We start from the raw sequence: 25,403 nt of genomic DNA on the forward strand, positions 1-25,403 counted from the left end.
CTCCATTGGTCCAATTAGTTTTTGTTCTAGTGCTTTATTCATTGCAAATTTGTGCTGCCTAGGTGACCATCTTCTTGAGCTTGCATGTCAAATTTATATGGTTCCAAGTAGTTCTAATGCATGATATAGGCTCTAGGCACTTGTAGGAGTAGTTGCTATCAATTTTGTTGAGTTTGGTTTACTTTTATTTGAAGTTACTACAAATTTCAGAAAATTTTTAGAGGAAGAAATATGTTTAGGAAAATGTACCAAGGTGGTTCTTCAAGGAAACAAGGACCCAGGCTTGCAATGCGTGATGCTGATGATGAGCCACCAAGGGACGCTCCAGTGCGACCTTGTGAATGGCCTTCAGAGGACTTCATGGATCAAGCAGGAATTAAGGAAGAATTTAACGCATATTTGCGTAATGCTGATCTTGTGAGCTTCGAGGCAGAAAAGTGCTGTCAGTACCACTATCTCACTAGTTCCTTTGTGAGGAGGTTTGAATTTTCATCTTCACGCAATTCTCAAACTGTCCTATTTGATCTTTATGAAAATTCTTATGCTATGGACTTAGAGGATTTTACCACTGCCTGCAAACTTCAACAATGGGGTAGTAATAATGAACCCCGCAAATCTGAGTTTAGAGATTTTCTTGCTAGTATAACTGTGCGAGAGTCCGGAGATATAACACAAGCTACCATAGGGAGCATTCACTTTCCTGCTATACATTATTTTGCTCTCTTCATAGGTAGATGCATTAATGGTAAAGATGAAGCATGTCACATGTGTGTCCCTGACCTCAGTATTCTTAGGAGTGCTGTGTTACGAGATAAATCTTATAATTTGGGAGCCATTGTTGCATGTAGGTTGCATCTTAATAGATTTAATGGAGATTTCTTTGGTGGAATTTATGCAACCCGCATAGCTAATTTTCTTGGTATAACCATACGCGAGGATGATATTGAGTTGCCTCCTGCTTATTTGGATTATGAGGCTATGGTTCGTCATCAGTTTGTTGAGAGGAACGATCGGTTCCTCCAGTACCGACTAATCTTTGACAGACGACGCACCTATCAAGTCGCTCTCCCTGCTTCTACTTTCTTTGACTTTCAGGCAAAAGGGAGATATTTTATAACCAGAGAGGAGGTGGGAGAGTATAAGAGGAGAGCTGAGATAGATTGCCTCCAAGCTGCAGCCCACGATGCAATGACTGCTGCATCGCAGTACGACCCCAACTATTACTTTGGATATCCGCCAGGCCAGCCGTGGCCATAGACCAACTTAGGCCAAAACCCTAAGCTTGGGGGAGTACGTATTTCTCACCGACATTACATTCATGTTCACACACTCATTGCTAGATGTCGGTGCTCATACTTTTTCACTGTATTATCCATGCTAGTTTATTTCCTATTTATTGCTTTCTTCTTGTGTGTTTAGTAAACCTTAAGAAAAACAAAACAAAAAATTAGTTGTAGCTTTTAATTAGTTTACTTTCCATGCTTGTAGTAGTAATTCAAAAGAAAACCCAAAAAGATTTCTTGTTCTTCTTTTGCTTGTTGGGAGCTTTCCCGTGTATATAGTTTTATTTCTTTTCTTTTCTTTGGGGGTCGATAGGAGAAGACCATAATTAATTGTTGAAGTGACTCCTATGTGCATTATTGTTGATTTAACCAAGAGTCCATATTGCCTTGTCTTCTCCTATTTATTGAATGCTTGCAGATTCCAGCTTAGTCCAATGCACATGCACTATTATTATTATTATTCACATCATTCGGTCGTGCAAGTGAAAGGCGATTATGACGATATATGATGGACTGATTGAGATGGGAGAAGCTGGTATGAACTCGACCTCTCTTGTTTTTGTAAATATGATTAGTTCATCGTTCCTGATTCAGCCTATTATGAATAAACATGTTTGCGATGACAATTAGATATCATAGTTTCTTATGCCATGCTTAATTAGCTAGGAGCTTATAATGGTTTACCTTGCATGCCAACATGCTATTAAAATGGTTGTGATGTGGTATGATAGGGTGGTATCCTCCTCTGAATGATTTAAGTGACTTGACTTGGCACATGTTCACGCATGTAGTTGAAACAAAATCAACATAGCCTTCACGATATTTATGTTCATGGTGGATTATATCCTACTCATGCTTGCACTCAATGTTCATTAACTTTAATGCATGTTCATGACTGTTGTCGCTCTCTAGCTGGTCGCTTCCCAGTCTTTTCCAGCCTTCACTTGTACTAAGCGGGAATAGTGCTTGTGCATCCAACTCCATAAACACCAAAGTTATGCCATATGAGTCCACTATACCTTCCTATATGCGGTATCTACCTGTCGTTCCAAGTAAATTTGTATGTGCCAAACTCTAAACCTTCAAATAAATATCCTGTTTTGTATGCTCGAATAGCTCATGTATCAACTAGGGTTGTCCGTATCTTCCATGTTAGGCGGGGTTATTCTCAAGAGGAGTGGACTCCGCTCCTCACTCACGAGAAAATGGCTGGTCACCGGGATGCCCAGTCCCATGCTTTATGCAAATCAAATCAAAATAATTGCAAACAAAACTCCCCCTGGGACTCTTGTTAGTTGGAGGCACTCGTTGTTTCGAGCAAGCCATGGATTGATGCTTGTTGGTGGAGGGGGAGTATAAACTTTACCATTCTGTTTGAGAACCGCCTATAATGTGTGTAGCATGGAAGATATTGCCATCTCTTGGTTGTTATGTTGACAATGAAAGTATACCGCTCAAAATATTATTCATCTCTATTTCAAAACCGAGCTCTAGCACCTCTACAAATCTCTGCTTCCCTCTGCGAAGGGCCTATCTATTTACTTTTATGCTGAGTCATCCTCCTCTTATTAAAAAGCACCCGCTGGAGAGCACCTCTGTCATTGCATTCATTACTGATTAGTTTACAACGAGTATGACTTGACTGGTCTCTTTTACCATGAATTACAATGTCTAGTCAGTCTTTGATCTTTAAAGGTGCTCTGCATTTATGTTTTGCAGTCTCAGAAAGGGCTAGCGAGATACCATCTGGTTATATCATATTATGATTGTTTTGAGAAAGTGTTGTCACCCGAGATTTATTATTATTGCTCGCTAGTTGATTATGCCATTGATATGAGTAAACATGAGACCTAAGCATTATTGTGAATATGGTTAGTTTATCATCTTTTCTAAAAACTTGATTGCTGGCTTTACATATTTACAACAACATGAGCAAACAGAGTTTGTAAAAGTTTTTTGTTTATCACTTTCAGTTGGTCAACTAAATTGCTTGAGGACAAGCAAAGGTTTAAGCTTGGGGGAGTTGATACGTCTCCGTCGTATCTACTTTTCCAAACACTTTTGCCCTTGTTTTGGACTCTAACTTGCATGATTTGAATGGAATTAACCGGACTGACGCTGTTTTCAGCAGAATTGCCATGGTGTTATTTATGTGCAAAAACAAAAGTTCTCGGAATGACCTAAAACTTCAACCCTACCTCATGGGCCCCCTGGAGCTCCTCCGACCTCAACTCCAACTCTATATATTCGTATTTAGAGAGAAAAAATCAGATAGAAAATTCATCGTGTTTTACAATACGGAGCCGCTGCCAAGCCCTAAACTCTCTCGGGACGGCTGATCTGGAGTCCGTTCGGGGCTTCGGAGAGGGGAATTCATCACCATCGTCATCATCAACCATCCTCCATCACCAATTTCATGATGCTCACCACCATGCGTGAGTAATTCCATCGTAGGCTTGCTGGACGGTGATGGGTTGGATGAGATTTATCATGTAATCGAGTTAGTTTTGTTAGGGTTTGATCCCTAGTATCCACTATGTTCTGAGATTGATGTTGCTATGACTTTGCTATGCTTAATGCTTGTCACTAGGGCCTAAGTGCCATGATTTCAGATCTGAACCTATTATGTTTTCATGAATATATGAGAGTTCTTGATCCTATCTTGCAAGTCTATAGTCACCTACTATGTGTTATGATCCGGCAACCCCGAAGTGACAATAATCGGGACCACTTCCAGTGATGACCGTAGTTTGAGGAGTTCATGTATTCACTATGTGTTAATGCTTTTGTCCGGTACTCTATTAAAAGGAGGCCTTAATATCCTTTAGTTTCCGCTAGGACCCCGCTGCCACGGGAGGGTAGGACAAAAGATGTCATGCAAGTTCTTTTCCATAAGCACGTATGACTATATTCGGAATACATGCCTAAATTACATTGATGAATTGGAGCTAGTTCTGTGTCACCCTAGGTTATGACTATTACATGATGAACCACATCCGGCATAATTCTCTATCACCGATCCATTGCCTACGAGCTTTCCATATATTGTTCTTCGCTTATTTACTTTTCCGTTGCTATTGTTACAATCACTACAAAATACCAAAAACATTACTTTTGCTATCGTTACCTTTTGCTACCATTACCACTACTATCATATTACTTTGCTACTAAATACCTTGTTGCAGATATTAAGTTTCCAGGTGTGGTTGAATTGACAACTCAGCTACTAATACTTGAGAATATTCTTTGGCTCCCCTTGTGTCGAATCAATAAATTTGGGTTGAATACTCTACCCTCGAAAACTGTTGCAATCCCCTATACTTGTGGGTTATCACACAACAATTTCAATTTCATAACCATGGAAAGGATCAGATTCAACCAAAGTAATTAACTCTGGGTCGACAGAGAATTCATAATCCTTATCATCAATAAAGATAGGTGAAGTAGCAAACTTAGGATCACATTTCATTCTAGCATTCAGAGATTTTTCTTTATACTTGCATAATTTCTCTAGATCATCTCTATCCTTACAAGCAAGAATATCTCGAGTTGTCTCCTCAGTCATAACATAACCTTCCGGTACCTTAGGCAATTCATATCTAGGAAGGCTAGTTCTAGCAGGTGTTTCAGGAGTTTCAGTTTCAAGCTCATCATCAGACTCAACAACATCATGTTGTATTACTCTAGCAATTTGTTCATCAAGAAATTCACCAAGTGGCACATCATCATTATCAATCAAGGTACTAGCATCATCATAAGCATCATTCGTAGTAGAAGTAGCATCATCAATAACTTGCGACATATTAGAATTGATAGCACGTGGTGGTGTTGCAAGTTTACTCATAACACAAGGTGAATGTAAAGCAGAACTGGATGGCAGTTCCTTACCTCCCCTCGTCTTTGAGGGATAAATCTTAGTCTTAGGATCCTTTAAATTCTTCATAGTGATAAATTGGTAATAATCCCAAGTGACTCAACAAATATAGCTATGCTCCCCGGCAACGGCGCCAGAAAAAGGTCTTGATAACCCACAAGTATAGGGGATCGTCGCAACAGTTTTTAGGTGTTCAGTCCAAATTTATAGATTTGACGCAAGAGGAGCCAAAGAATATTTGAAGGTATTAGCAGCTGAGTTGTCAATTCAACCACACCTGGAGATTAATTATCTGCAGCAAAGTGATCAGTAGCAAAGTAGTATGATAGTTTTGATAGTAGTGATAGTAGCAACGGTAACGGTAACAGTGATAGCAGTAATTTTGTAGCGAGTATAACAGTGATGATAGCAGTAGTAACTTAGTAGAAACAATATAAGGTAAATTCGTAGGCATTGGATCGGTGACTTGTTGGATGATATTCATCATGAGACAGTTATAACCTAGGGCGATACAACACTAGCCCCAGTTCGTCAATATAATGTAGGCATGTATTCCGTAAATAGTCATACATGCTTATGGAAAGAACTTGCATGACATCTTTTGTCCTACCCTCCCATGGTAGCGGGGTCCATATTGGAAACTAAGGGATATTAAGGCCTCCTTTTAATAGAGAATCGGAACAACGCATTAACACATAGTGAATACATGAACTCCTCAAACTACGGTCATCACCGGGAGTGGTCCCGACTATTGTCACTCCGGGGTTGCCGGATCATAACACGTAGTAGGTGACTATAACTTGCAAGATCGGATCTAGAACATGGATATAATGATGATAACATAAACGGTTCAGATCCGAGTTCATGGCACCCGGGCCCAAAGTGACAAGCATGCATTAAGCATAGCAAAGTCATAGAAACATCAATCTAAGAACATAGTGGATACCGGGGATCAAGTACTAACAAAACTAACTCGATTACATGATGAATCTCATCCAACTCCTCACCGACCAGCGATCCTACGAAGGAATTACTCACTCTCGGTGGTGGAGCATCATGGAATTGGTGATGGAGAAGGGTTCTGATGATGAAGAACGAAGATCCCCTCTCCGGAGCCCCAAACAGACTCCAGATCTAGCCTCTTGATGAAGAACAGGAGATGACGGCGACTCCGTCTCGTGGATAGCGATAATTCTTTCTCCCTAATTTTTTCTGGAAAAATAGGATTTTATAGCGTCGGTTTCAGGGTCTACGGGGCCACCAGCTGGGGACAACCCACCTGGGCGCCCCAGGAGAGGGGGCGCGCCCTAGTGGGTTGTGCCCACCTAGGGGCCCCTCTTCGGTAGGTCTTGGCTCCAGAAATTCTTATTTATTATATAAGAATTCATCACAAAGTTTCGTTCCATTCTGAGAACTTTTATTTCTGCACAAAACAACACCATGGCAGTTCTGCTGAAAACAGCGTCAGTCCGGGGTTAGTTTCATTCAAATCATGCAAATTAGAGTCCAAAACAAGAGGAAAAGCATTAGGAAAAGTATATACATTGGAGACGTATCACGTCTTCGCAATCCAATCGATCAAGCACCGAACGTACAACACCTCCAAGTTCTGCACACGTTCAACTCGATGACGTCCCGTGAACTCTTGATCCAACAAAGTATCGAGGGAGAGTTTCGTCAGCACGATGGCGTGGTGACGGTGATGGTGGTGTGATCCGCGCAGGGCTTCGCCTAAGCACTACGACGCTATGACCGGAGGAGTAAACTGTGGAGGGGGGCACCGCACATGGCTAAGAGAATAACTGATGTGCTTTGGGGTGCCCCCTTGCCCCCGCATATAAAGGAGGAGGGGAGGAGGCCGCCGGCCCTAGGGGCGCGCCATGGGGGGGGAAACCGACTAGGACTCGTAATCCAAGTCGCCCCCCCTTCCTTCTCTCGGAGGTGGAAAGGGGGGAGGAGAGGGAGCGGGGGAAGGAAAGGAGGGCCGCGCCCCCTTCCCCTTGTCCAAATCGGACAGCCCATGGGGGGCGCGCCACCCCTTGTGGGCTCCCCTCTCTCTCCCCTATGGCCCATATTGGCCAATTCCTTTCCCGGGGGGTTCCTGTAACCCCCTGGTGTTCCGAAAAAATACCCAAACCACTCTGGTGTCCGAATACCATCGTCCAATATATCAATCTTTACCTCTCGACCATTTCGAGACTCCTCGTCATGTCCGTGGTCTCATCTGGGACTCCGAACAATCTTCGGTCACCAAAACACACAACTCATAATACAAATCATCATCGAACGTTAAGCGTGCGGACCCTACGGGTTCGAGAACTATGGAGACATGACCGAGACATATCTCCGGTCAATAACCAAAACTGGAACCTAGATGCTCATATTGGTTCCTACATATTCTATGAAGATCTTTATCAGTCAAACCGCAATGACAACATATGTTATTCCCTTTGTCATCGGTATGTTACTTGCCCGAGATTCGATCGTCGGTATCCTCATACCTAGTTCAATCTCGTTACTGGAAAGTCTCTTTACTCATTCCGTAATGCATCATCCCACAACTAACTCATTAGTCACATTGCTTGCAAGGCTTATTATGATGTGCATTACCGAGAGGGCCTAGAGATACCTCTCCGATACTCAGAGTGAAAATCCTAATCTCGATCTATGCCAACCCAACAAACACCTTCCGAGACACCTGTAGAGCATCTTTATAATCACCCAGTTATGTTGTGACGTTTGATAGCACACAAGGTGTTCCTCCAGTATTCGGGAGTTGCATAATCTCATAGTGAAAGGAATATGTATAAGTCATGAAGAAAGCAATAACAATAAAACTTAATGATCATTATGCTAAGCTAACGGATGGGTCTTGTCCATCACATCATTCTACTAATGATGTGATCCCGTTCATCAAATGACAACACATGTCTCTGGTCAGGAAACTTAACCATCTTTGGTTAACGAGCTAGTCAAGCAGAGGCATACTAGGGACACTCTGTTTTGTCTATGTGTTCACACATGTATCAAGTTTCCGATTAATACAATTCTAGCATGAATAATAAACATTTATCATGATATAAGGAAATATAAATAACAACTTTATTATTGCCTCTAGGGTATATTTCCTTCAGAAAACGCGTGCCAACCCCTATGCATAAGTTCACAAGGTCACGGAACCCACAAGTTGATCACCAAAACATACATCAAGTGGTTCACGTGAATATCCCATTGTCACCACATATATTCATATGCAAGACATACAGCAATTGTTCTCAAATCCTTAAAGACTCAATCCGAGAAGATAACTTCAAAGGGAAAACTCAATTCATCACAAGAAGGTAGAGAGGGAGAAACACCATATTATCCAACTATGGTAACAAAGCTCGCAGTACATCAAGATCGTGCCAAATCAAGAACACAAGAGAGAGAGAGAGATAGATCAAACACATAGCTACTGGCACATACCCTCAACCCCGAGGGTGAACTACTCCCTCCTCGTCATGGAGACCGCCGGGATGATGAAGATGGCCACTGGTGATGGTTTCCCCCTCCGGAAGGGTGCCGGAACAGGCTCCCAATTGGTGTTTCATGGCTACAGAGGCTTGCGGCGGCGGAACTTCCGATCTAGGTTTCTTTTCGGGGGTTTCTGTATTTATAGGAATTTTTGGCGTCGGTTTCACGTCAGGAGGGTCCACGAGTCAACCACAAGGATGGAGGGCGCGCTCGACCGGGGGGGAGGGGTAGGGCGCGCCCTACAAACTTGTGGTTGGCTCAGAACTCTTTTGGCCCAACTCTTTTGCTTCGGGGGCTTCTTCTGGTCCATAAAAAATCACCGTAAATTTTCAGCTCGTTTGGACTCCATTTGATATTCCTTTCAAAAACAAGGAAAAAGCAGAAACTGGCACTGGGCTCTAGGTTAATAGGTTAGTCCCAAAAAATCAAATAAAATAGCATATAAATGCATATAAAACATCCAAGATAGATAATATAATAGAATGGAACAATAAAAAATTATAGATACGTTGGAGACGTATCAGGCGTTGACCGACGGGACCTCTCGGTAGCCACTACTACTTATTAGCTGCGTTGGGATTTTCCCGAAGAGGAGGGGATGATGTAGTACAGTAGAGATAAGTATTTTCCTCAGTTATGAAACCAAGGTTATCAGTCCAGTAGGAGAACCAAGCAACACTATGTAAACATCACCTGTGCACAAAAAACAAATACTTGCAACCCAACGCGAAGAGGGGTTGTCAATCCCTCAACGGTATTGAGATAGATTAAATTATATAGGTTTTGATAAATATATCTAACTAAAACACAAAATAAAATAAATAAAATAAAATTGCAGCAAGGTATTTTTGGTTTTAATATATGATAGAAAATAGACCCGGGGGCCATAGTTTTCATTAGATGCTTCTCTCGAGAAAATAGCATACGGTGGGTACACAAATTACTACTGGGCAATTGGTATAAAAGCAAATAATTATGATGATATCCAAGGCAATGCTCATGTATATAGGCATCACGTCCAAGATTAATAGACCAAAATGACTCTATCTACTACTATTACTCCACACACCGACCGCTATCCAGCATGCATCTAGTGTATTAAGTTCATGGAGAAACGGAGTAATGCTTTAAACAAGATGACATGATGTAGACAATATAAACTCACGTATGAAATAAATCCCATCTTGTTACCCTTCATAGCAACGATAGATGTGTGTCATGTCTCTTTCTGTCACTGAGATTGAGCACCGCAAGATCAAACCCATCACAAAACACCTCTTCCCATGCTAAGATAAATCAATCTAGTAAGCCAAGCCAAACCAATAAATTGGAGAAGAAATACGAGGCTACAAAAATCATGCATAAAAGAGTTCGGAGAAAACTCAAATAATATTCATGGATAGATCAAACATAAACTCACAATTCATCGGATCCCAACAAACACACCGCAAAAAGTCATTACATCAAATAGATCTCCAAGATCAAGGAGAACATTGTATTGAAGATCAAAAAGAGAGAAGAAGTCATCTAGCTACTAACTACAGACCAGTAGGTCTGTGGTAAACTACTCACGCATCATCGAAGGGGCAGCAAGGATGATGAAGAACCCCTCTGTGATCCTTGCCACCTTCGGCAGAGTGCCAGAAAATGCCTCTAGATTGGATCTCGTGGTTCTGGAACTTGCGGTGGCGGAAAAAGTATTTTGTCGACTCCCTTGAGGGTTTTGAGAATTTAGAGTATTTATAGAGGCAGAGGTAGGACAAATGGGCCCCACTACCCACCAGGGCACGCCAGGCCCCTCGTGCGCCCTGGTGCCTAGTGGCCCACTGGACCATCTTCCCGTGGCCTCCAGAAGCTTCCAGGGTCTCTTCTTGCCAGAAAAAAATCTCCAAAAAGTTTTGTGGCATTTGGACTTCGTTTGGTATTGATATTCTGTAAAGTAAAAAACAAGCAAAAAACAGCAACTGGCACTGGGCACTAAGTTAATAGGTTAGTCCCAAAAAATGATATAAAGTTGCTAGGAAATATATATAAAACATCTAAGATTGATAATATAATAGCATGGAACAATAAAAAATTATAGATACATTGGAGACGTATCAGCCACCGCTTCAATGCGGATACATGTTCCGAAGGAACCAACTCCGGTCGCTGCGCTGCATTGAAGCGGCTCATCGGCCCTTCGCATGGCCTAGCCGCGGCTATATAAGCCGCACTCCGGCGCCGTCCACATCATATCCTCCTCCTCCTCCCCTATCTCCGTCCATCTCCCTCCATATCTCCGGCGATGGGCAAGTCCTAGGCGTCGGCGCCGGCATGGCGGTTCTGAGGCGGGATCTGGCGGATCGTGGCGACGCCGTCCTCGAACATTGGGGTCGTAGTCCTCATCGGCTGGCAGCTCCTTGATGCCGACGGAGACCGTCATCTCCTCGGTGACGAGGAGGACCAGTAGCCGCCGCAGTCCGCCGCGGTGGTGCAAGGGAAGGTCTATGCCGCCACCGACACGGAGTACGAGGAGAAGATGGAGCTGATGCTTCGTCGCTCCATCGTCCACATCAATGGCCCAGCTCCGCCACCAGGGACGCTCTTCCTCATGAAGTCGACATCTCCTCCACGCTCTCCACCGCCGTGCAGCCGCGGCATCCAAAATTGGACACCGCATGAAGGAAGAGCGGCTCTTGCCACCGCACCGGGGCGTCAAGGAGGAGCGGTTACCGCCGTCCGGTGCGTCGTGAAGGAGGAGGGCCGCTCCCCGCTACCTTGACGCTTCGTCAAGGAGTAGCGCGCCGCTCAGCGCCACCCCGGCGAGTCATCAAGGAGGAGCGGCGTGCGGTTGCATTCTCCACTACCTCGCCAGCGGCGGGACCAGCGACAACTGTTCATCCTCCCGGAGCGCCATGACGGTGCAGGAGCAACCGGCCGAACTGCCGCAACGCCACGTGCCGGTCCAAGTTTGTGGACTCGGACTTCCTCCCGCCACACATCACGGCGGACCCAGACCTGGCGTACGCCCTGGACCGCTCGGTAACGACGTGGGAGACGGCCAAGCGCCTTCTCCGCCGCCTCGATGGGGAGATGGCCAGGTACGGCAAGAAATGGTCCCTCGCCGAGATCGACGCAGCTAACGATGCCTCCTCCGATGACCGCCGCCCTCTCCCCCAGCCCACATCCTCGATGGCCGAACCTGCACTGAGCACGGCGCAAGAAGAAGCGGAGAGGATCACCCGCGAGCGTTAGACGGACGCCGCGAAGCCCTGTCGCGACGACACCACCTTCTGCCTACCGAAGGCCACAACGACGACGCCAGATCGGGCGCTGATGACGGAGGAGAAGCCGCCGGCCAGGACAACATGTCATACGATGTCACCGTCAAGTATAGGATAGTGTAGGGTTTTATTTTAAGGTTTTTAGTTCACTCGACGAAATGTCGTCCTGTTTTATGTACAAATTATACTAGATTCAAAGAAATATGCCGTGTTTAAAACAAAGTTCGCCCCGTTTGATAGAATTTCATTCGGTTGGTTCGGGTTGTTACCAAAATGTATACGACTAGCGTTGAATATCATCCTTCCGCATCCGTGTCCATAGACTGGTCCCTTGTCTGTGGATGGATGCAGGAGTAATTTTGCGGGTTGCCTTTGAAGATACTCTTACTAGTTAGTATTATGTGTTTTCTTAGACACAAGAGTTTGTCTATTTTTGGTAGGATGGATCCTACGTGATCAGGATTGCCAAATTTGCTATTAGCTAGCACTAATTAATTAGGAGAGTTCAGTTTTGTTTTTGATCGTGACTTGAATAAAAGTCAGAAATCCTCTGATGTCGGGGACACCAAATATCATGTTTGATTTTGCCGATCATACGGATTTTTTCACTGCTACGCGGGAGTTGATTCTGTCTACTCGATGCCAGTATTTTTTTATCTTACGTTCTTGCATCATTGCTCGATCGAAAGATATTGTTTGTACTGCTAATACCGTGAAAGATCGGGACGATGAACAACTCGCCATCTAGTCGAGTTTTTATTAGTGCCTCCATCGAGTCCCTTACGTCTTCATGCACCCCGGCTCATTAGCCGGGTCTGAGGGGCCATGAACTCCGGTGATGGAAGCCAGTTGGGCGCGATGATGGAGTTGTGGATCACGCGGACAAATCCCAACATGTCCCGAGGTCACCCGCCTCCTTTAGTGCCGCCAGTTCCGGCGGGAGCTGGGCCAAGTGGGTGTGCCTGCATGCGCGTGGCGGCCGCCAGCAGCACGCGCCGACTGGGCGAGCGGAGAAGCTGCGGGGGGTGCTTCACCACGGGCGGCCCTATGGTGGTACGCGCGGAGCACGTTGTAGAAAACGTTTCCTCTCCATAAACGCCGCGACGACGCTCTGCCATGTTCCAACAGCCGCCGGGGTGGGTGTGCAGTTCCTTGAGAGTGGCGTCGAGGCCAGGCGTCATGTAGCCGTCAGCAGTGACATGTCGCCCCGTTGCTAAGCACGATGACGATGGTGGTCTCCTCGGTCTCCGGCTGGCTATGGATGGACGACCATGAGGCGGCGGGTGCGGCACCGCCCCCGCGGTTGCTTGCCGGCGTCGTGGTTGGCCATCGATGATGGGAGAGAGAGGAGAAAGGGGAGTGGGCTTGGCGGCGGCAAAGAAGAGCGGCGGCAGAGGAGTGCAACGGGGAGAGATGCGCATCGGAGGAGGCTGGTGGAGTTGGCTTTTATAGCCGCCCGGCGGGGAGGGAGCCGTTGGGCGGCTTAACGCCACGATTAATGGCAAGGGCGACCTCTCCAGCCGGCGCAAGGCATCTTGCAGTATCCGAGCGGGCAACCGCAAGGTATTCCCTGCGGTCCTTTTTATTTCATGTATTAGATTTGTGTCAAGTCAAACTTTACAAAGTTTGATCACATTTCTATTAAAAAATATTAACATTTATAATACCAAATATATATACTATGAAACTGCATTTTATAATGAATCTACGCATATTGAATTGACATTGTGAATGTTGATACCTTTTTCTATGAGTTTGGTCAAAGTAGGAACAGTTTGACTTTAGACAAAATTTATATGAAGACTAAAAATGACAGGAGGAAGTATGTTGGGAATCCTATGCATGCAATTTTAAAATGGATTCTCACTGAATTCCATGACGGCTCACCGCGGGAGACCGGCAAATGGGCCCGACAACGACTGGCACCACGCGAGAACCGAATGAGAGGGCGCATGGACCGAGGGAGTACGGGTTGTTTCCTATGGCCCCTCCCAATGCTCCACCTTGTACAGGTGCTAAGCCTTCCACGTAGGCAAAAAATCTGATGTGGTAAGTTATTTAAGAGAAAAGAGATGGGTGCGGTGACCCCAGGAAGAACCAATCCTAAGCGCGTGAACCTAGGCAAAACATTTAAAAGAAGGAAGCCCACCAATATATGAAGAACTTTAGTTGGTAAATTATTAAATGAAGCAAGCTTAGCAACCATAAGCTAAGCATCTATGCATTGGGGAGTATAGTTGTTAAGCTATTTAATGTGCTTAGCACCTCATCTAAGCACCCATGCATTGACAGCAGCCTAAAAAAGGAGAGGATTTTTTGCAAAAACGTGGCGCCACATGACAACACCAGGACGCTCTTTAGCGTGGAGGAGACCATAAGGGTATCTACCATATAATGTTATGTATTCATATGTATTAAGGATTGTATTGTTTCTTATATGATCAAATCGTACTTTACAGAGATCGGATAATGGAGGTTGACTATCTTCACATTGTCGATCTTTGGATCTCGCGAGGCAATTTCAGATCGATTGTATTGCCTATCTTTAAAGAATTATTGAACATTGTGCCGTATTTTTTTTCCGGTTCGACATGTCGGTAAGAACTTGAATGTGCCGTTTCATTTTTGTGCTCAGCGTGCTACACTTGATGGGACGGACAGTTGGCTAACTGTTAGCCCAGATTTCCTTCGCACTAGCCTACGGACAGATTGTAACCGGCTCCTGTTATTCTGAATAAAGCCCAAAATTCGATGAAAAAAAAAGACTCGGAGGACCAGACGTGTAATTTTCGAGCCCGGGCGTAGATGCTGTTATATGTACTGAACCAATGGCGTCCTTCGTGTTGGAGGGGCCCCTTCTACCTTTCCTCTCTCGCCCGATCGATCCGTCCTCTCCCACGCCGCTCTCATGCCCTAACTCAGATTCATCCTATGCGGCTCTGAAATCCACCACCCCTTATCGGCCGTCAGCGCGGACGGCTTCTCCGCCGCTCACGCTCGTCGCCGGCATCGCCGCCCCGTCTAACTCATCGCGTGTCTGCTGTCTCCACCCCATCCGCAACCTTGGACACTGATTTCTCAGGTATGAGCTTTTCCTCACCCAGTGATTAGTTAATCCGAAACTTACCTCTACAAATTTGGGTGCACAATCGGCAATCATCTAGATCCGCCCTTACGAAGTGCAAAGTTCCAACTTTTTCACCCCATCGTCAAATTGGTAGGCGTTCTTTCTTTCTCTTTTTAAGTTCTTTTGTGTATAGGGCACATCTAGATGTGCCATAGTTATTGCACAGCTAAGTGACTTCATCAAGTATAAAAAAGAAAAGAAAACGGAAAAGAAAATACCGACACGAATCTCTCGGTATGATTAATGATATATGACTTAGATGTGCAGTACTTATGGCACATCTAGATGTGCTTTAGCAAAACTGTTCTTTTAATAATGAAATTGGTGAGCTTCGCTCCTAATTTGATAAGATATAGCAGTTAATTATTATGCGTTCTACTTGGTTGGGAACCTTTTTGCACCGGTATTGGGCACTCAGTATTTTATCCTTGCATCAGAAAACCTTTTTATTCTTCTATAAGGGGGATATTGAAAAATATACTGATTGAGTATATGGAGAAGTGCGAAAGTACAATCAGCCAGTTAGTGTTTTAATTTTGTGTGTAAAACCTCTTTTATTTCGTATATTACGGACCCTTTGATTTATGTTGTTCGACAACCCTGTGTAACCTGCTATGACTGAACATTTGGATTTTCTTCTCTCTGCTTTAGTGTTGGGAAATATGCTGCAAAGTAAGAGAGCTGGTGATGCTCTAACAGAAAATCTCGCAGAAAGCTCCGAAAAGAATAGGAGAATCTGCACTGGCGGAGCAGAGACACTTGATTTGTTGATTTCAGGTTTGTCGGCACTTCATTGTTTTTCATGTTTTATTACAGCTATACTGGAGCACTAACAGTTGTGTTCCATCATGTTTTTTAACTAGGTTACATACATTCAGATGTCAATTCGGAAGAGCCGATTGACAGCTTTAGTGACTCTGGCCGAAGTGTTTGGAGTGAGCTCAGTAAAGAAGTCACTTCAAAAATTTCTAGAAATGTTGTCTCCCTTGCTTTGTCAGATGGTGACTATCCTGTCATACTCTAGTATTCTTAGTTCTTAATTTAAAAAATGTTAGTTATAGATGACTAAAATTGCAACCTTGTGTAGGACATGCGGTGTTATTTGCATGCTCAGGCATAGCCTTGCGAAGCGGGCGGTATGTGACAAGCTTTCTGACCTCAGCAAGTTTGGTTAGAGCTTTCAATGATATTAACAGAGAAGGCCATAATACCTTGAACGTTGGTGCTGCTAATGATCCTTCACTTACTTTACTTGTTTGCTTAAGATAGTTGCCAGTTTGTCACATTTTGCATACTTTTTTGCTGTCCCGTTATAGATCGAAGTGCGTCGCAACGGTGAGGTTGCCAAAGGGTTGTTGAAAAGCTATGATTCGGATCAGGGGATTGTTATTGTCCAAGTACTGTTTGTCACTCTTGGTGTTCATCCAGTGGATCTCAGTCTTCAGGTGGAATTTCTTCCCTGTAGGAAGGTAGTAGCTGTCACACGTGCCGATTCTGACACATTAATGGCCACAAGTGGGATACTTGCTGTTGATTCAAGTGGATCTGAAGATGGCAAACAGCTTATGTTCTCCACTTGTGAAATCTCTGAGGTACAATTGAACTATGGCCTCTGTATTTTATCTGCAACTGTATGCACTGAACTATATATCAGAGCCATAAAACTGGTGTTTTCGCATGTACCTCCTTTTCCATATCATTATTACTTTCGTTCCGATGTAACCTTGTTGCCTATCACTTCATTTTTATTAGGCTTGGGAAGGTGGGCCGCTTTTTGATTATGATGGGAACTTTGTTGGCTTGAACCTTTCTTTGGTTGGGGAAAGAATTTATTTCATGCCAAGGAGTATAATTATCGAACGCTTGGAGGAACTTCTGCCAAAAAAGGAAGCTAAGACGTTCAGGTATATCTCGTGTATTTCCATTTATTCTGCTTACCTGTGTGTGTCCATCGCTAATTCCACTTCGTCCTCCGTGCATTTATTTTTCTTAGTAATACTTGAGCTTAATTCCAAGGTAAGCCATTGGTTTCGGAACAGTTTTCCAGTCTTTATTTTTGCAGAAGTCTGGATTGTTGGGTGCTGTTTCTTTTGTAGATTTATTTATGTATCACAATTGTAATTTCTTGGCTGCCTCTTCCAAGAATATCATATTACTTCAAAACTAAAGTACTCCCTCTGTTCCGAAATAATTGTCGCTGGGGGGTTATTTCCGACCAGGTGAAAACGAGCAAAAGTACAAAAATACCCCTGATTTAAAAACGAGTCGTCGTCTTCCTCCGCCAGGCTCCTCGTCGTCTTCCTCCGCCAGGCCGGCCACCTCCTCTAGCTGCTAGTCCGGCCACCTCCTCCTCCGCCCTCCACCCCCTCCTCCTCCTTCGCCAGTCTCTTCGCCGTCATCCTTGCCCAGTTTGGTCGCCGCCGCCCCAGCCTGGCCGCCGCCGCCGCTCCCAATTTGGTCCTCGCTGCACCAACCTGGTCCTCTTAACCGCGCTGCCCAGCCTGGTCCTCGCTGCTCTCCCGCCTGGTCCTTGCCAGGCTCCTCGCTGCTCCCAATTCTTATCAGTTTTCGCCAGGTGCACTGAAATTTACAGCAGATTGGGAGAATTCGTCGATACTTTCAGGTACAATAGTCTGTAAAATTGATCAGGAGACATTCAATCGGGAAGAATTTGTTAAGATCAACAATTATAGCAATCAGACAAGATCATCACCCTCACAATTGGCACCAGAAGAAATTACTGGAGTGTAATGATCAGTTGGGAAACCTGTAATGCTTGAGAAAATGTTGTTGTTGTTGTCCTCCTGCTGATGTTGTCCAATTGTCCAATTTAGAGATGAGGATCATTGTTACACACCATTTGTCCAAATGCAAACATGCCTAAAGTTTCTGCGAGTCAATGGGAACAAATTCAATACACCATTTGAGATCAATATTTGGATATTTAAAGAACTTTCTAAAAAAACCGTGTATCCTAATGAATGAAGCCAACAGTCTTGACAATAAATTAGAATGAAAATTGTGAAAAATGTGAATGACAGATTAGTCCTGTCATGATTACACCTAGGGAGTATCAGGTTTAATCTGATGATTTTTCCAAACTCCTCTTCCAAACTATACTTGATAGAACCATCTAGGGCAAGGTGGCAACATTTTGCCATGTGATTTTGTGACAAGAATGTCCACATGCTTCTAGTAATGGGGAAAAAGAGGTAACTCAATCCAATGGGAATATGGGATCACTTACTCTGTTGACATAGTGTGTGTTCCTTGTAAAACATAGTGTGTGTGTGTGTCGATGGTCTCACTCACAGGATGGATCCTTGCTTCTTTTCCCTGACACAAGCAAACCAAATGAAATGGGATCTTATTTATTTACAACCAAATCAAAACAAGGAAGCAAGGAAAGGTGAAGATGGACTGCACTTTAGTTTCAGTAACAATAAAGTTGTGAATTTGTTAACTTAACATGTCCAGGAGCAAAAAAATGGTCAATACACCATTTGAGATCAATACTTGGATATTCATGCCATTTGTTGAAAAAGGAGCAGAGTATGCATGCTTGACAAAAAGAGAGCCTTAAGTGAACATTCAGAAACAATGTGATTCAGAAATTTTTAAGTGAACATTCAGAAACAATGTGATTCAGAAACAAAAAGAGAGCCTTAAGTGAACATTCAGAAACAATGCTTGACAAAAATTTCTGTGGAGTAATTTTTTACTGAAATGTGATTCAGAAACAATGCAGAGTTGCCTCTGTTTAGATGCAAGTTAACTTACAGAAACGTACTCGAAGTACAATTTTCCTCTGTAGGCGGAGTATATGTTTAGTGGTTTAGACTTAATAACATGAGTAGCTCGGAGCTGAGACCTGAGAACTAGGCACTCAAATATTTGCACTTTATTCTAGTCTCCTGCATATTGCAAATCAAAGGGCACACACACACAGATGGCCCGCACCAAGGTGAGTTCAAGAGACGCACTGATTTGTCAGACGTCCCGACGACGTCGTCGATGTGGAAGTTGACGCTGCCTATGGTCCAAAGATGGCTCCAACTAAATTAGTCATCTATACAAATCTTTAGCAAGAACTACCCTACTGGGAACTAAACTACTCCTATATAGGAATAGGAATTCTATATTCCTAACAGAGCACTACTCATCCTATCACGGTAGCAATTCAAGATGAGTACTCTTGCTTTTTTGGCTGGCCTGAATAGCATAGCTCAACACAAGCAGATGCAACCACATGAGCAAGATGTTTAACAGTACAACCAATTAGCTTTATACTCCATCTGTGGAAGAAATTGCAAAAATAATTGACCTTATTCACTGTTGGTACTGTTTATATTGTGATTACACTGGTTGGCATCTGGGGCTGGGAGGCATCAGGAAAACTGTTAGATCATGGATTCAGAGAAATAGCACTGGTTTGCCCAAGCTCACAAGATTGTTCTGCCTCAGGATACAACATCTGCCCGTTCCTCTCGCTCTCCATTTTCACTGTCGGTATCCAACCAACCAAGCAACAGAGGACCTAATTGTTTCAGATCAAACAAATGGACCGGCGGGAGGAAAGACTACAGTACTAAGTACTCTGACGTTGGGCAGGGGAGGAAGCAGCTACTCCGGCGACGACGACGACGTGGGCACCGTGAGGACGAAGACGCCGCTCCAGATCCGCTGCTCCGCTGCTCCGGCGCTGCTCCAGATCCGCTGCTCGGGTGCCGCTCAAATCCACGCCTCCGCCGACCAGATCCAGCGCTTGTGCTCCACATCCACGCCTCCAGAGTAGAAGCTAGTCGTCGGCGCAAAAGATTTGGATTTTTGACATCCGGGGTGTGAGTGGAGGTGGGGTGGTGGAGATAAAGGGGGCGGTGGAAGGGAGAGGGAGAGGCGGGCGATGGGGAGAGGGTGAGGCCGGCGAGCAATGGGGAGAGGGGAGGCAGGCGAGAAGGGGAAGGCCGGCGAGCGGCGAGAAGCGTGGGAGAGAGGGCGGTTGGGAGAGACGGAGAGTACGAGTGAGTGAGTGCGGCTGCGCGAGTGAGCGAGCGAGTGCGAGCGACGCAGAGGGTAAAATTGGAAAGTGGGGATGTTTTTGCACTAGACGAAAGTTGAACTAGGAACCTCCGGCGACAATTATTTCGGAACGGAGGGAGTAGTACTTTTCTTTGCTGAAATTGCAATTGGATCCCGAGCTCAACGGAGCTTGGAATTTTGAAAATACAAAAACTAAATATTGAAGTTTCAAAAAATTCTGAAAAAAACTGGACATGAATCTAGGAATGTATACTACATCCCCTTAAATTTTCATGAAAGAAATATGTTGTGGTTCAAGCTACACAAAGACAAAAATTATGTCTTTCTAGCACATGCACTATTCACTATAAAAGTCTATGATTTTGTTTTCTTATACAGCTGACACCGAAACGTATTCGATCATGAAACTTTACATAAATGTAGTATACATTGCAATGTTCATATGTAATTTTTCAGATTTTTCTGGAATTTTATTTCAAAAATTTCAAAAGCAGGGTTCCATGGAGCTCGGGAGCAAGAAATCAACTCTCTTTTCTTTGTCCCTTTTGTAGATTTATATATGCTGTTTGTAGTTTCCTTGCATTTTTCATTGTTTATCCCTAGATAACACTTGCTTCTTTGCTGCCTCTAAGAATACTCATCTCATATTATTTCAATGTTGATGCTAGTAGATTTTTCTAATTTGAAGAGTTCTTTTTTCTGGTTTAGACTTAGAATGTTGGTAGTAGTAGGATTTATGATCATTTCCTGATCTTAGAAGGTTTGTATAGTGACATTGCCGTTCTCCTTACAACTTAGTCTTCTTCTCTTCTCCAGCAATTCTGTTCGCGTAGATGTTGTGCAGTGCTGTTTTGGTCCATTTTCCTTCCGTACTCCTGGGATGTATTTATTGCAAGTTTACTATGTCTTTGCACAGGAATGTAGAAATACAGAGAGAGGTGCAGCCCTGGCCCTATTGCACCTATCCAAGCGGTGAGCACACAGCCAGATGTATTGTGCTTTTGTGCATTCTCTCATCATCTCTAATAATATTGTTTCATAAGATCCTCACAAGTGGTGCAAACTTAGGCTTTTACGTGTGTGCTTTCATAATAACCATATGCTGTTTTAGATTTTTATAGTTGTACTCTCATGTCTCAATGCTATTCAGCTAACCTTATTACACTATCTTCATGTGTGTTCGATTTGGGGATATAGACAGATCTGGGGATCTAGACTCCTTGGGTTATCCAAAGCCATCATCGACTGTTGTCAGTGGTGAGTTAATGCTTGTAATCTGGTACTGCGTTATGCTTGTTTATAGCTTTCCTCTGCCGCTGACTACTATTGTGCCATCTATCATTGAACAGAGGGCTTGGTTTTGGTTAATACCTTCGAAGAGACTTTTGGTGACGTATATGATTCTGGTAAAGGTGTCTGGAGCCAACTCACAAATATGGGTTCTCATAGTTTACCTCGACGGGTTGTCTCACTCGCTTCATTCATCGGTAATATTACAGTAATGTGCCTTTTACTGTTCCACATTTGAACTAGGCTCTCAATAAAAAATGCGTCATATATGCAGGAGAAAGGAGGTTTTTCGTGTGCACAGGCTTATTTATTGACTGGAATGGATGCACCCCCATTCTGACTTCAGCGAGTTTGGTTAGGGATCCTAAAGATGGAAACAAGATTGCTGAAAAGTTGAAGGTTGGTTCTTGATGCTCTTCTTACATTTTCTGCTTAGGTCTCACAGTGCCATTTGCAGATTGAAGTTTTGCTTCCAAACAAAGAGCGCAAAGAAGGGAAATTGCAACATTATGATTTATACTATAATGTTGCTCTCATCGTTGTCGAGGATTACCGTTGTCTTCGTCCAGCTAGAATTCATGATGATTGGTGGAATCATTTTACATTGGAAGATCCCAATGTAGTAGCTGTGGGGTGCTGTTTCAAATCTGGCAGGTTAATGGCTACACATGGAAGACGAACCTGCTGGTCAGGCATGCTTGATTACAGAGATCTTAGGTACTCCAGTTGTAAGATTACAAAGGTTAGTACTGTTCATGGGGTTAATCTTGTTTGATGTATCCATGATGTAGTAGACCATATTACAAATGACATCTTCTCCATGCATACTGATACAGCTTTAATGTCACTTTTCATTTGCTAGGCTGGGATTGGTGGTCCTCTGCTTGACTTTAATGGGAGATTTATTGGCATGAACTTCTATGATAAGAAAATAGGAACCCCATTCATATTTAGGGACTGTATTATTCGAGTGCTGGCAAATTTTGTGGAAAAAAGGTATGCACACTTGACTTTCTGTTTGGCATATTGGAGTGCCTATCATGTTTCAGATCAGTGCAGGACGTGACATTTTGTGTTTTATCAAAACAAAAAAATAAAACTTCCAATTAAATCTAGCCTACTGTGTTTGACACAGGTCTTTTGATGAAGTTGGCAGCGATAGACCAATCAGGTGTGCATTATAAGTATTTACTTATCACTTTGATCTTTTGCATGAAAAACATCTACCGATAACGTGATTATGTGTGGAAAACGGTTGAATAATGGTAACAGGTGGCCTGTGCCCATACCGTGTTGGCGCCATCCGGACGATGAGCTCAAAGATTCGCTCCCACCTGGCCATGGGGAAAAATCTGGGATGTTCGGATTCTCATATGTGGATGGAGTTAGAGTCGACAACCATTAGATGTCCTGTGCTCTTGCTCTGCTCTGCGCTCTCCATGTGGTGGTGAACCTGTTTGTTTAAGCCGCCAGGAAGTTATCTCTTATCTAGCCATGTCCCAGTGTTTGGACCAGTATTTTGGTGTTACTTTTGTGAGAGTGAATGTAACTCATCCGGAGCTATGTGGTGTTCGCTAGTTTCTGTCGTAGCTGAACATTTTCTGCATCTTCGGGAAGCATTTGTATGTGCAAGCAAACGGAGTGACTGTAATTGTTCATTTGTATTGTGATTGTTGAAATTTCTACGTGTGTTCCGATTACATATTATTGTGCGACCATTGGCCAAATGTTTCTTTGTACATAGCTGCTTCATGTTCCGGAACTGGACGGTCGAAATATGACCTGAATCTTTTTAAGATGGAGGGTTTATGTTGCGTGGCTAGCTGTAGGGGTGGGTGTTTCGATTTGAACCTAAAATTTGCTTCATGTAATTTGTGTTCTGCCTTGTATAACAAGATGTTCACCTCTTGCCTCTCACGCTGGTGTTGGGTGTGTTTGGTTGTAGTTTGCTACAGTACCCTCATTGCATGTCCATCTTTAGCCAGCCTGATTCTTTGTATGCAGCAGATGCAACCTGTTTGGTTGCCTGCATCTCATGAAGGGGTATTTACTCCTTGCTGTTTGGTTGTTGTTTTTGTGCTTAGGGTGTGAGCAGATGCAAACTTCAGTTGTTTGGTTGCAAACAACGTTTGTGTTATGCTCACCTCATTCAAATGTGGTGGCCTTACCACCACATGATCAGCACAACAGTAAGCACAACTGACAGCAGATCAAAGAGGCAAGCACTGACAGCAAACAAAACAAGCAACCAAATGAGATCAAACAAAGCAAGCAACGGAAATGACAGCAAACTACTTAGATTAACAGCAAGGGCATCCTCCTTCCCTGCTCCACGCCAGGGTGCTGCTCCTGGCCAAAATATTAACAAGTTCACAGCACAAGTACCATGAGTTCTAGCCACATACCATAACAAGTTCAACACTAACACCTAAGTTAACTACATTGCATGCTCAATGACACCAACGCAACTGTGCTTGCTACAACGAACCCTGCACATGATTGAGGAGTCGTGGTTGTAGATTTGGACCTTCAGGCCGAGTCCTGAGATGCGTAGAACGAGGAGGTCGCTAGGGACGATCCGGTGGTGGCGGCAAAAATAGTTCCAGCGCCGGCCAAGCACCATGTGCCCCTTGAAGTTCTGGACCTGCATCGAGAACTCGCATCACTTGTTCGCCGACAGCCTGACCACACGTGGGAGCCGCTTGATGACCAACCACTCGTTCATCACCTCCACGAACTTGCGAGGGACGAGCATGGCGAGGTCTTCGGCGTCCTTGATCTGCTGGTAGAAGCGCAGCGGCTCCCGGGCCCCTCCTCGTGGCCGGTGTCGGTGTCAAAACCGGCCGATTTCGGGTAGGGGGTCCCGAACTGTGCGTCTGAGGATCGAAGGTAACAGGAGGCGGGGGACACGATGTTTACCCAGGTTCAGGCCCTCTTGATGGATGTAATACCCTACTTCCTGCTTGATTGACTTTGATGAGTATAGGGGTTACAAGAGTTAATCTACCTCGAGACCGTAATGGCTAAACCCCAGATGTCTAGCATGTATAATCGTGATTGCCTCTACGGACTAAACCCCCCGGTTAATATAGACACCGAAGGGACCTAGGGTTGTACAGAGTCGGTTTACAGAGAAACGAATCTTCATATCTGAACGCCAAGCTTGCCATCCACGCAAAGGAGAGCCCTAACCGGATACGGGGGAAGTCTTCAATCTTGTATCTTCACGGCCTACCAGTCCGGCCCATGTCACATAGCCCGGACGCCCGGGGACCCCCTAATCCAGGACACCCTCAGTAGCCCCTGAACCAGGCTTCAATGACGATGTGTCCGGCACGCAGATTGTCTTCGGCATTGCAAGGCGGGTTCCTCCTCCGAACACTCCAAAGTAGTTGATCAAAAGAACTATATTCGGCTTTGTACAGTAATTACAACCGTGAACCACAAGGGAAAAATACTTAAACAAAAATAGGTCATGTCTTCTGACAACTCTTTCAGCGAGGCGTTGTGTTCTGGCCTTATTATTATTTCGAACCATTTTCAGCCTCCCGCTTCGCGTTTCGAGACGCGGTCTTCATTGACACGTCTCGTCAAAGCGGAGATCGTGTCCCCTTATTGCGGGATTTTCATCAATACGGGTTTGGGTAATCCAACCGTGCCGTTCATACGACCCCTTGGGAATAGGCGAATTTTAAGGCTCATGGGGGGACGCTTGATATTCACTGCCTTTATAAGAAGATAAGGATCCACCTTTTTACCCCATGCCTTCTTCCTCCTCAGCCCATCTGTCCTCGAGCTCTAGCGCCCCAGCTTCAACCCCTTCCTCCCCCAGCTAACACTCTAGCCATGTCCGGATCTGGAGCGCATGGCAAGTGGATGGCCTCCTCCGTCATGGAGGAGAACATGAAGGAACTTTGGGAAGCGGGGTACTTAGCCAAAGAAATCGCCCATTGGCTCCTTGCCAAGAAGCAGATCATCCCCACCCGGAGCCCAATGAGAGGGTAGTA

At 44.4% G+C, this 25,403-nt stretch overlaps 1 protein-coding gene across 1 annotated transcript; it reads left to right on the plus strand.

Moving 5' to 3' along the window:
* Positions 1–14,762: 14,762 nt before the first annotated feature.
* Positions 14,763–23,096, plus strand: LOC125509965. Its single transcript, XM_048675039.1, has 14 exons — positions 14,763–15,021; positions 15,718–15,843; positions 15,930–16,067; positions 16,154–16,284; positions 16,383–16,658; positions 16,819–16,970; positions 21,023–21,078; positions 21,304–21,363; positions 21,456–21,593; positions 21,671–21,795; positions 21,854–22,138; positions 22,259–22,392; positions 22,532–22,567; positions 22,669–23,096. Exons 2-14 carry the CDS (start codon positions 15,729–15,731, stop codon positions 22,799–22,801), a joined length of 1,779 nt encoding a protein of 592 aa, XP_048530996.1. The 5' UTR covers positions 14,763–15,021; positions 15,718–15,728; the 3' UTR covers positions 22,802–23,096.
* Positions 23,097–25,403: the final 2,307 nt, after the last annotated feature.

This window comes from Triticum urartu, chromosome 5 (genome assembly GCF_003073215.2).
Source record: "Triticum urartu cultivar G1812 chromosome 5, Tu2.1, whole genome shotgun sequence".
Lineage (NCBI taxonomy): Eukaryota > Viridiplantae > Streptophyta > Magnoliopsida > Poales > Poaceae > Triticum > Triticum urartu.